The sequence below is a fragment of the Engystomops pustulosus genome, chromosome 6 (genome assembly GCF_040894005.1).
Source record: "Engystomops pustulosus chromosome 6, aEngPut4.maternal, whole genome shotgun sequence".
NCBI lineage: Eukaryota > Metazoa > Chordata > Amphibia > Anura > Leptodactylidae > Engystomops > Engystomops pustulosus.
In genome coordinates this window covers 123,311,028-123,323,550 of record NC_092416.1, presented here as the reverse complement: position 1 = coordinate 123,323,550, position 12,523 = coordinate 123,311,028, and the positions used below count along the sequence as shown (strand labels likewise).

General features: G+C 42.2%; 1 protein-coding gene across 1 annotated transcript in view; it reads left to right on the top strand.

Moving 5' to 3' along the window:
• Positions 1-562: 562 nt before the first annotated feature.
• Positions 563-12,523, top strand: part of HELZ2 (helicase with zinc finger 2) — a 33,112-nt gene continuing 21,151 nt past the window's right edge. Inside the window, exons 1-7 of the mRNA XM_072110836.1 lie at positions 563-675; positions 1,060-2,011; positions 4,612-4,795; positions 5,107-5,214; positions 7,894-8,420; positions 9,675-10,304; positions 11,247-12,024. Coding sequence (XP_071966937.1) covers positions 1,068-2,011; positions 4,612-4,795; positions 5,107-5,214; positions 7,894-8,420; positions 9,675-10,304; positions 11,247-12,024 — 3,171 coding nt within the window. The 5' untranslated portion in view covers positions 563-675; positions 1,060-1,067. The remainder of the gene's footprint in view (positions 676-1,059; positions 2,012-4,611; positions 4,796-5,106; positions 5,215-7,893; positions 8,421-9,674; positions 10,305-11,246; positions 12,025-12,523) is intronic.

Here is a 12,523-nt window from a genome sequence, read left to right as displayed (position 1 = left end):
ACTCACCTACCGTAGCTCCCACTGGCTACTCTTCTCCCCTCTTCTATCTTCAGCACTAGCATGACTCAGCTCCACACATTCTGCTGTGGAAGGGGGTGCAGTTTGCTGGCTGCCTATATACTGGGTGGGCTGCAGTTTGCTGGCTACCTATAAACTGTGGGGGGCTTCAGTGTGTTGGCTACCTATATACTGAGGGGGCTGTAGTGTGCTGGATATCTATATACGGGAGGGGGGGGGGCTGCAGTGTGCTGGACACCTATACACTAGGGGGGTCAGTGTGTTGGCTACTTGTAGTCTGGGGTCAGTGTGCTGGATACCTATAAACCTGCCCCTGTATTCATAAATCTGCCTCTTTATGTACACACTACATCTTAGTCCCCTGTGAACCCTCTTTCCCACACTATGCTATCTCTTACATTTCACATTCCCTCTGTACCCCGTCTCCATACACGTGATACCTGTACCCCCCAGGATGCTCCCCCCTCCCCCCCCCCATAGATGCGGTGCTGCTCCCTCGTCCTATCTGATCGCTCGCTGGGCGGGGCTGTGGTGATGACGTCATCCATGTATCTGCCCGAGACACAGAAGAAACGAAACTCGCGACTTCCAGAGAAATTGTAACCAGCAGCGGAGATGCCCGGAGCCTGAGAGGAGGAGAGCGGCCACAGCCGGCAGGTACGAGTCCCCAGCCCCCTGCGGTCCGGCTCTGTATCAGAGCGCTGATGTGTGGCTCCGGGAGCTTCTGACACCTGAGGACGGGACGGATGATAGTTTAGTCCTTGGACATTGATGTGATAGACTGGCTCTTGGGGCTAACGTTACATACAGGGACACTTGGGGTACAGGACAATAACACATTACTATGCGAGTTACGGGGATTTAGACTATGACACTAGGGCATTTGTGGAGGTGCAGGGGTACTTGGGGGGTGGGATTTAGGCATTTGCAGTAGCACTCAGAGATTACAGTGCCTACTGGTACATGGTTTATTCATTGTGTGTATCATATGTGTGATCTGCCGGCTATGACAACTTCATATAATATTTTATGTTGTTTTAGGAGCAGCAATGGAGCAGTTTACGGGGGTGGGTCCCCCCAACGTGACAAAACTTCTACAATATGTGGACTTGCATTGGGCTTGTGCCACATGTAGCAAAAAGAAGCAGGGCATCACATACCTCTACCAACCCTTGAAGCACAATTGTTCTGCTGAACTGCTACTTGCAAAATGCAAGGAACGTAGTGATCAAAAAGATTGGTATCAAGTGAGACAGCGCCCGTCCTACCCCATGCCCGCCCGCTATGTTGTGTGCTGGCACTACAGACCTGCATATGGCTGTATCAGACACCAGCTGAATTGCACTTTTGCTTGGTCCACTGAAGAAGTTCTTGTCTGGTCCTTTGAAAGGACAAGCAACCTGGAAAGACACCAACTCAGGTCCATGCTACGTCCATCACCAGCACCATCTCCAGTTACAGAACCCAAAAACTGGAAAGATATATTGAGTAAATTTGGGGGCCAATTTCAGGACATTTGTGAGCAATGCTTTTATCAGAGCCCACCTAAAGTTACCCTTACTCAATTATGTCATTGTCACCCTCGACCAATGCCACTTCTTGCTCACATTGTTATTGATGACACTAAAAAGCAATGCAACATTGTCCGCCCACTTCCTTCTCCACACCACATTCGCTTGTGTACCCAGCGTTCTCGTGGGCTTCATTGTGGAATAGAGAAAGGGCAGTGCCCAAATGCCCATAGTGAGGTTGAACTTGCAGTATGGAAGGCAGAGCAAAACTATGGACTCACACGTGGTGAGATAAAGAAGAATCACAAACTCAATGTGGGGTTTTACTGTCGACTTTGCCTGGTTAGTGCCAATTCTCAGGAAAGTTTTGAGGTGCACTGTGCTTCATTGGAACATGGACGTATGTTAACAACCGATTCACTTCCTGTATGGAATCATCGTGCTCCACCAATTGGCATGAGTCGATTTTCACTTTGTGAAAGGTAAATCTACTATAGCACTGTATCGAAAGCATGTTGAGTAACAAAAACAGATCAAGCTTTAACCTACTTAGATTTGACTTTCTAGCTTTGGATATTGTTTAGCTATGGTTAGGGTTGGTCATCTATATTAGAGAGTTTGGGGTCTGATAACTGGGCCCAAAGAATTGGAAGTACAATTCAGTAATAGTTTTTTAATATCACATTTGGTACTTGGTGACTCATATGTAATAACTGGTTCAGATTATTTTGGCTTCTTATGTTGTTACCTTTTACTGGAATTTTGCTAGGTCTGTAGATGGCAAACTTACCAATATTATCTAATAGACAGATTAATTTTAGACTAGCCAGACACAAAATAAATCCGGAACATGTTTAGACTGCCTAGTTTTGCTTTGATTCTGACACAAAAATTTGCTTTCGTTTCTTAAAAAATAATTAGCAAAATATCGGCACATAATAGCATATTGTAGAACTAGTACCTACCCATTTCAAATAAGCCATTTCCGTTTACAGCTCCCTAGTTGGTGAAGATGCAGAAAGTGTCTGAAACAGTTATAATGTGACATAGGTCTTAGGACACCAGTCGACACTTGGTTGCAAATTTTCCAATATTTTGGAACATGTCAAAGGGAACCTGTCACCAGGGACCTCATTTTCACTAAATGTTGCAGAAGTCCATTACAGCTGCATTGCAAATATGCCTTTTTTTAATCATTTGCATTACAATATAATTGTGTGTTATAACTTACCTTGCACCCTGACAGAATCCATTGTGTATTCTTAGGGGTTGAACTTTGGTTTGGACGCATTTCAAAAAATAACATGTGACTTGTCTGTGCTGCAAACTCCTCAGCTTTTAGCCCCCACCTTTGTGCTCCTATACAGCTTCTCCCTACCCACTGATGTCAGCTCACCAGGCTGTGACCTCTATGAAGGAGCAGGGAGAAGCTATACCGGAGCACAAAATTGGAGGCGGAGACCTGAGAAGTCTGCAGCACAGACAAGTCACTTTTTTTTGCATCCAAACCATATCCCAACCCCTGGGACTACACAGAGGATTTTGTCAGGGAGCAAGGTAAGTTATAACACACAATTATATTGCAGCGCAAATGCTTGGAAAAGGCACAAAGGCATATGTGTAATGCGGCTTTAATGGACTTCTGCAACCTGTCTTTAGTGAAATTGAGGTCCCTGGTGACAGCTTCCCTTTAAGTGTTGATGTTCCACAAGGTTTTTAACAACTATAATTGGGGGTTTATGCTACCCATAAGCTTGGCCATTGGCAAGTATGAGTATACAATATTTGGGGGAATGGGTTTCAGAGTATTAATAATTCAAGAATAAAATGTGAGTACAAATGAACTTAAAGTGTAAGATTTGACTCTATTACTGTGCAGATTCATCCATTGTCATTTTGTTCTGGAAGTGTAGCCACTAATTGGTAATAACATTCGAAGAGAGGAAGATTTAGACTGCACATCCACATACTATACAGTGATCTATTGCCACTAGGCTACATTAACATAACAAACTCTAGATTCTTAGTTAAATTTTTATCAATTTGCATAAGACCACTGACCACTTCATGGTGACCTAACTTTACTGGGTGACTGTGAAGTGTGTGCAGCATCACATGACATCCACCATCGCTTCAGCACAGCACCAGCAGGGACCAAGACCCAGAAGCCCACCGATAGCTATGTTGGCAGACTAAGCCCTTATGGCTCTGGACCCTGAATTCCCCCCCAACACTACACCATAAAAACAGCAGACACCATGATGTACCGCACCGTAGATGGCCAGTATATGCAGTCTCCTGCAAATTAAGAACACCTGTGTCAAATGGGCCCGAGTGCTATTGCCAGAGTTGCTGTTCACACAGTGCGGTACTGCATGGCATCCGCTGTTTCTGTGTCGTGGTGTTGTGAGGACCCAGATCTATGGTGGCTTAGTCTGCCAGTATAGGTACTGGGGGGCTGATGAATCTTTGTCCCTGTTGCTGCTTTGTTGCGGTGACAGTGGATGCTATGTGATGCCGCATCAGCTAGTATAGGGACCCACTAGAACAAGGTCACTGTGAAGTGATTAATGTATTATGCAATTAGAGTCTTCTGCAAAATTCAACTAAGAACCTCGAGTTTGTTTTGTTAATGTAGCCTAGTGGTAACAGATCAATTCATATAGGGGCTCATTTACTTACCCGGTCCTGTCGCGATCAAGTTCCAGCAAGGATTTGGGTCTTCTGGCGATTCACTAAGGTTGTGCGCCTGATGTCCACCAGGTGTCGCTGCTGCGCCGAGGTCCGCCGGAGTTCACCATCCTATTCCTGGTGCATGCAAGTGTGTGTCAAGCAACACTTTTTTTTTTAAATAGCGAAATTTTGATGCGACACAATTCGACTGTGTGCGCCAAAAACCCGGGGGAATTCGTCGCAAAACGGTAAAATTTGGAAAAACCGGCGTAAAAAACGCGATTTGGACCCTTCGTAAATGTGCCCCATAGTGTGGATGTTCAGTCCAGCTCTTTCTCTCTCGGAATGTCGGTACTGATTGGTAATAAGATATTGTTTTTCTCTTCTAAGATATTTTTTTCCTTTTAAGCCCTTTGCAGTGTATATATGGGAATTCTTGTCAGAAAGCTCATAACCAGGAGGAGTTACAAGAGTGGATGCTGAGGGTTAAAGTCACTAGGCGAAACAGGCAATTGGTGGAGGAAGAGGGTCTCCAATCTTACCAGGACCGTCTTGTTCAGGAGTATCAACTTTGCAGCAATGAAATGGAGGTGGTAAGTACTGTACTAAAGTTCACATTCTATGAGAAGTGTTTTGGACTGATATACAGAGCAGTAGGTAGGTTATCCACCACCAGTTAAAAGGAAACAATCTTTATTATGTTATTCTATAAACCAGGCTTGTGCCCCCTGTTACCTCTACATGTATTGAGTCATCTTTTATCTCCTATCAAACTACACGTGTCCTTGAGGCCTGTCTCACAAGTGAAGGGGTTTTATTAACAACTGGATGAGCTTGTTTTGCTTCAATGTTGTTTTCTGATTGATTTCATCTTCTAGAGGTTTATGTGAACATCTTTCCACAGCTTTCAGAAAAAGTTGAAGGTGTTAAAATTACTTGTAACCAACCTCTAAAAATCAATTCCAAGGAGAAGTTTCTGCAAAGAACGTGGGAATTCACACTACATTCTAAGGTAAGTTTTCTTTTCTGTAAAAAGCCAATAAAAATATCTGCTTTATGCCACATTAAGATTAAAGGGCTAATACCCGTTAATAATTTTACTTATTAGAGCATTTTTCACACAATGTTGTTATAACTAGATATAGCAGACTCTGCATGTTATTCTAGGGAGGCTGGTTGTGTCAGGCATGTTCAGACCGATCTTTCCAATCTTAGGCTACAGTCTCACGAACGTGTGATTTCTCAAGTCCTGTATTTTCATGCTGTATGAATCCGTATATACGTGAAGTTTTTCATCCGTATGTGCACGTATGGCTCCGTATCCGTATAAAATACAGTAGGCTAGCAGATGATGGGTGACTGACTATTGGCTGGCTGACAGAATGCACCTCCCACTGGTTGTGGATACGGCATGTATATACGGCAGCATACAGTGCACAGCCATATGCTGCCCATATGCAACCCGTATTTTAAACGTTCACATTGACTTCTATGGGGCGTACAGACTCAAGTACATGAGAAAATAGGACGTCCCTGCGGGCTAAGGCCCTGCCTACAGCAGATAAACTGCCCTGGAAAGGGTGAAGCCACTATTAGGAACCTAACTGATGGTCCCTGAGTGACCCTACAAAGTGACAGGAAACCCTACTTCGTCTGGCAGCTGCTGGATGGTGGAGCGGACAGGTAACCGGAATACAGATATAGGTCAGCGTTCACACTGGTGACAGAAACTGACACAAAACCCCAAGTTGGGGGTCACACTAGGAGATAAACGATACCGAGGGACAAACAACAGATACAGACAGACAAGCGGAGTAAAACAAACCGGATCAAAACCAAGATGGCGGCAAAGGTACAGAATTGTATAGCAAATAGAATGGTCAGAAGGCAAAGCAGAAGTCAATACACAGAATAGCAAGAAACGCAATGGCAAGAGCTCTAGATACACTGATAGACTGCAATAACCAGCACCAAATGAAGTGCTGGGAAGAATTTAAGGCAGAAATGGACACTACCTCCAGCACTGACTGGCTCAGCCGTCCATCACTCAACCGCAGCTGCAGACAAAACGATTACAGAGACACACCCAGCTTTCCCAGGATCAGAAATCGAGCTGTCAATCACAGGCAGCTCTGGGTGTGGTTTTCCAGCAAGAAGCCTGAAACCCGATCCTATCAGTACAATTTGCGAGTTCTGACAGGTTCAGCCCCGATACCCCCTGAGGACGCCATAGATATGGCGAAACATGTCGGGGGGGCTGCATGAGCGCCTATATTTTTAATGATTGGTGAAAACAAGTGGGACGAATCCCATCACAGCAGAGTGTCGATCTGCAGCGACACACTGCAATTAGGGACAAAATAAGGAGAGATTTAATGGGAATTTCTGGGTTAGCAGAGTAGCTTAGAAATAGCGGCATCCACACTAGCCGTACAACAACAGGGCAGTCTGCACCTTCAGCTTAAAAGGGTGTTTAAGCAACCTTCCATCTAAAAGTATTCATTACCTCCTTGAGAGGATACTTAGACTATACTCCCTGCAAAAATACACCAGGGCATATATACCTTTATATCTCTACTCTGGCCAGTACCTGATACTCCCATCTCCTAACCTCAATAAAATTAAGTACCTACTCTCACCATGACATGATTTTAATTCACTTCTAAAGTAGGCAAGCACCCATTTCTTTGAACAAACATTACAATATTAATTTGTTCCTAATAACTAAGAATATTAAAAGTTAAGTTTTAAACATTGGTCAAAGGACCTCTTTTTTCTTGCAGAAATGCAAGAAATATGAGAATATAATTTTGAATATAGGTCCCGACCACGAGAAGTAATAACCTCAGATCTTTCCTCTTCACTCCAGAGTTTATTTACTGACAGGTACGGTGCACATATACATCCCCCAGACCGTTGTGTGAATGAGGCCTTAGTGATACACAGTGTTGTGAGTTGGGTCTTCAAATATGATTTCTCACTGCTGTGAAGGCCCAATATTCAGAGTTATAAAAAGCCAGAAATAGTTTAGTGCTGCCCTGACATCAGCAGTGTCCAAAGGTAACACTGCTCTGACTAGAAAGGTACTAGAAAAGCACACTATTCTACACAGGCACAGGGCAAGATTGAATTAAATGCCCTATCCTAATGGATGTTCCTGGTCGTGTCACATTTTTGAAGAGCTTCTGACTGTTGAACCATATTGTGAAAGTAAAGGTCTTTCATTCACCGTATGTTCCTCAAAGGGTTACAGGAGGCTTCCATCCATAATGGGAGAGAATGCTCAAATGCAAAAGTTATTGAAACTGTGTTCAGAGTACAACATAAAGATGGGGGTAATTCATTATTGACTTTCCAACGGTTTTTTGTTGTTTTTTTTTCCCCTTGCTGGACCTGTTGCTCCTTACTTCTGAAGTGTTCTGTTCAGTAACACCTTTTTATAATGTGGGGTGCACAATGTAATAACCAAAACACATCTAAGCCAGTAAATTAATGATGGTTTCAAAAAGGTTATGATGCTACATTCCTGAATGCCTTACATTCTTAAGTTTGTTGATTATAGGGCCTCACTTTTATTCAGACCACAAAATTAAAGCCACTATGTGCCTATTTCCTACAGTGGAGACAAAAGTAACTCAAGTGAACTGATCTCGTGTGTGCCAGACCTAAGGTATTATCTTTATTTCCACAGATGCCACTCCTTCATGTGTCCTTGTTGAAAACCAGTCCTGGGGCAATCTTCTCTTTGGATGCTAAGGGCCATCAAAAACCCTGCCATTATGCTGGAGGCAATTGTTTTCTGGTTAAGGGGTCTCGGATCCAATATAAGCTGTCTGTACATGTCCAATGCTCAGTTTTTGGAGTTTTTGAGCAGTGGTTAGTTCTAGATTTTGGAATTCGTCCAGTTTTGCTTCAGAAGATCTATGTTCAGGTCGGTAGTCAAGTAGAAACCTTAAGCCACCAAGAAAAAGCCTCAGATCAACAAGTAAAACCACTGTCCACTTTAGAACGCTGGTATACGGGCAAGTTCTTAACCGTACCAAGCAAGGAGAGGACAGTAGAGGAAAAGAATCTCTTTGAAATGTACAAACCTCCATCTATTAATCCATTTTATATTCCAAGTGTTGAGAAGATGTCACTAACGGCAGAAAACTATCGCCAAATGATGCATGTCAGTCTTCTACAAGAAGAAGCAGCAAGAGAGCAGTTAATATCCAGGTGAGATTTAATATAAAGGCAACAACAGGCATCTTTCATTATAGGGGTATTCCAGGTATATGAACTTCTGATACAAAAACTGAGAATGGTATAAATAAATGAATACAACAAAATTCAATGTCATTAATGAAAAATGGAGCTTAAATAGTTTGCTTTTATGATTCACAAAGTTTTATGGTCTTTCAAAAGTAGGCGGAGTTATCTCTAAGATGGTCGCCATCTAGAACTACAAGTCCCATGACCCTTCAGTTCTCAGTAACAGCTTCTCCCTTTTATGCTCTGCTCCAGGTGATGATGTAACAGACTGTCCTCCTCTGTTACCATAGTAATGATGTGTGTAACTGCCATCAATGTACTTTGCCCCCATGAAATAGGTCTCACCACAACACTGGCCATACTGGATGGACTGCAACCAACTGACTACAGCCAAACATAGGGATGATCAGGACATCTTGATGTGGACATGTGAACAGTGGCCATGTTCTGTCCTGTGTTTCCTCCACAGGGACAAAATCAGTGGAGTGATTAAAGGGCCAGTAGCATTTTAATTATCCATCATAGAGTATGCCTATAACACAAGAAGAGTAAAATTTTAATGACACATTTGGATATGAAATATGCTTATTACTGGAATACCATTTAACTTAACTGCTATACAGCTACAGTTATGTATTTAGTTACTGACATAGAGATGGAGGAGGAGGGTCTGTCTTGGAAACAGCATTCAATAGGTTTAATGATATTTCTTGTTCAGTAAGCTCCCACTAGTGGTGACCTAGGCAGACAGCATTTTGTCATGTAACTCATCGGGGTAAATTATTAAGACTGTTGTATTGAACGCCAGTCTTAAGTTCCCCCACCGGCGTACTGTATGTCGAATTTTCCAAGAGGCTCCAGCCCTCTACCTACCCAGGCACACAAACTTTCCGATAAAGTGGCGTGCAGGTCTTAAAACACAATATAAATCTGGGGGACAAGGAATAATAAATAAAGCTTGGAGCTTTATAATAAAGCTAAAAAATCCATAGGATTTGTGTGGAATGTTATATTGATCAAACTTGTTAGAAAACACTTTAACCATTTCTTCACTACACTTGTAAACATCATTGCAAGATTTATGCTCAGAATTTAAAGTTTACTGTAATTTAAAAAAAAAAGTGTTAGTAGTCAATAATGATTTTCTGTATCTGGGTTTTACTGGATCGAGTCCTTAAATTTTTTTTTTTTAATTAATTAATTCTTTTCCTCTTTTAGCTTAAATTTAAATGTGACAGTAATTTTTAAGAAGATGGTAGAAGGACGGAATGAAACTAAGATTGCCCCACCTGGTGAACTGTTTGCAGTAATTCCTTTACCTACGGGGATGACGCAAGATACCGAAGAAGGGTATTTACTGCAGAGATCTGTGTCCACTGCCCTCATTGCCCCTTTCCCTATGCAGAATGACAAAGTCTATGAAGTTCTCTTGGAACCTGGCATTGAATTAGAGGGCAGTGTTTTACTAAAGATATCAGAGCGGTGTTGCAGAGAGCTATCTTTTCAACAAAATGTATCTGCCCAGTTAGAGATCCAGTTCCAGATTGATCGCCTGCCGTTCTGCATTTACCATGAAGCAGTTGACCGCTTGTTGGATGAGAAGTTGTTATTTCCAGACCTTTCCCAGTGCCAGTTACCTGTCTACCAGGAGAAAATATCATGGGGCAACAAAAAACAGCAGCAAGCAATCTCTTACATCTGTGGATCTGTAACAGGGAAGAAACCAGTTGCCCCGCTAGTTATATATGGACCATTTGGAACTGGAAAGACATCAACCATGGCCCAAGCTGCTTTACAGGTGATCAGGACACCTCACACCCGAGTGCTGATTTGTACCCACAACAACAGGTACCAAGACTAACCTTATTAGGAGATGAATTTGTGTCAGCTTAGTAAATTCTTGTATGAAATAGCAATTCTGGGGCATCTTTTCTAAAGACTTATAAAATAAATCGATGATTGGGCACTACAATTTTTCTGGTCAAAGGATTGTGTTCCTAAACTTTTTGGCTGTGTTCATACAGTGTGTAGGGACACAACCTATGGCATCTAATTGTTAATATATACATATTTCCTGGAAGATTAATATGGGAGTAGTGCCTCTGAAACCTCTTTGGATTATCTTGTAGCAGATTATTAGGTCCAGTTCACCTTAGCTCTATTATTTCTATCATGCTCTATTTCAAGCATAACGGAAACATGGAATACAGAAGGTATTCTGTTTACCCTATAAATTTATTGATAGATCCCTTCAGTTATATTTACTGTTAATTTTAATAGCACATCTGACATGGGCTGCTGTGCCATTTTTGGCATTATAAATATTGGAATGGTATGATGGAATTGGCCTACTGGTGATGTGAACTAAACCTTAGACTTTGCTGCTATCCACTTTGAGTTAAAGGGGATATCTGGGATTCGCACATTTGAGACCACCACAAGGTGTTCTTAGATGACAAAGTTTGATACTTAAATCTCTTCTGCCTTCTAGTCCAGCATTGCAGCTCCTGTTACTTTTTGCATCAGAATGCTGCAACTCATTGCTTCCTTTCACATTGTTCACCTGAGGCCTCTGATACACCGCAGTGGTCACATCCTAATAATGTGAATTTACTGCTACAACCTCTGTATACAAGCAGCCACCTTGGGCTGAAAGAGAGAAGAGGTTATGAATAGGTCATCAATATCTTTAACCCAGAAAGTCTCTTTTAAGGTTGTGTTAACCTTTGGGAAGAAAATGTTTCCACCAAAGAAAATAATGACCAGTAAACCATTCATATTCTTTTTCAGTGCTGCTGATCTATATATCCAGGAACATTTTCATCCATATGTTGAGGCTGGCCACCCAGAAGCAACCCCCATAAGAGTGAAATTTACACAAAGTCCCATAAACAGAACACACCGTATCACACTTCGGTACTGCCTTCTCAGCCCAGATAAATCTACCTTCATTATACCTCATCGGAATGAACTCGATAAGTATCGCATTGTTGTGACTACTGCAGTGACATCCCGGGATCTGAATGTTCCAAGGGGTTATTTTAGTCACATCTTACTGGATGAGACGGCACAAATGATGGAGTGTGAAGCCTTGATCCCATTGGCAATGGCAAATCATAACACACGTGTTGTAGTGGCGGGTGACCATATGCAGGAGACCCCACGGTTCTTTAATAAAATCATTGGAGAGGAGTACACCCTACTCACCCGTCTCTTCTCCCACTACCAACGTGGAGATTGCCAGGTGGCTAAATATGGACGAATAATCTTCAATCAAAATTACCGTTCTGTCCCGGACATCATCTCCTTTGTGTCTCGGTGCTTCTATGTTGGCCGCAACAATGCTATTGAGGCTTGTGCAGACAAACCAATGCAGCCTCCAATTGGAAGCCATGCACTAGGGCTTTTCCATTGTCAAGGCCCTTGTTCCTCTGAAGGAAATTCATGGGTGAATCAATCGGAAATGTTGCAAGTAATTGAGATTGTCAAAAACATTCTTCACCAGTGGCCTGAGCATTGGGGAGGAGTAAACCAAAGTAAAATTTGTGTGGTCTCCCATGGAAGTCAGGTACGGAACACCATCATTTCTACCTTTAGCATAGCTCTAATTATAAATCAATGTTATATTAATTAGGCTATACGTAGGGGTCAGAACTATAGTAGTTATATTAATAAATGTATTATAGTACTAATTTTCTAACACATATTTAGTATTTTAACTGTTATATTGCTATGCATTGGAGGCATTATTATTATACTGTAGTTGCATTATTGTGAGGCGTTATATTCTTTGGGGATAGTGTTATAGTGCATGCAATATATGAAAGAAAAGGGTCAGCTCACCGCACAGCACAGCTGATTCGGGGGCTCTGAAGTTCTTCAGCACGGACAAATTTTGTTCCAAGTCCAATACAAACGATAGAAAAAATCCAGCTGTCCGAACTCCATGCAGTCAAGGAAGCCTCGATGAACGTGGTTAAAAACAGTGTTCAATCTTTATTTTCCACTCTGTGCGTTTACCCTCTGTTCACCAATATGTCATGTTTTTAAGAGTGGAAAATAAAGAT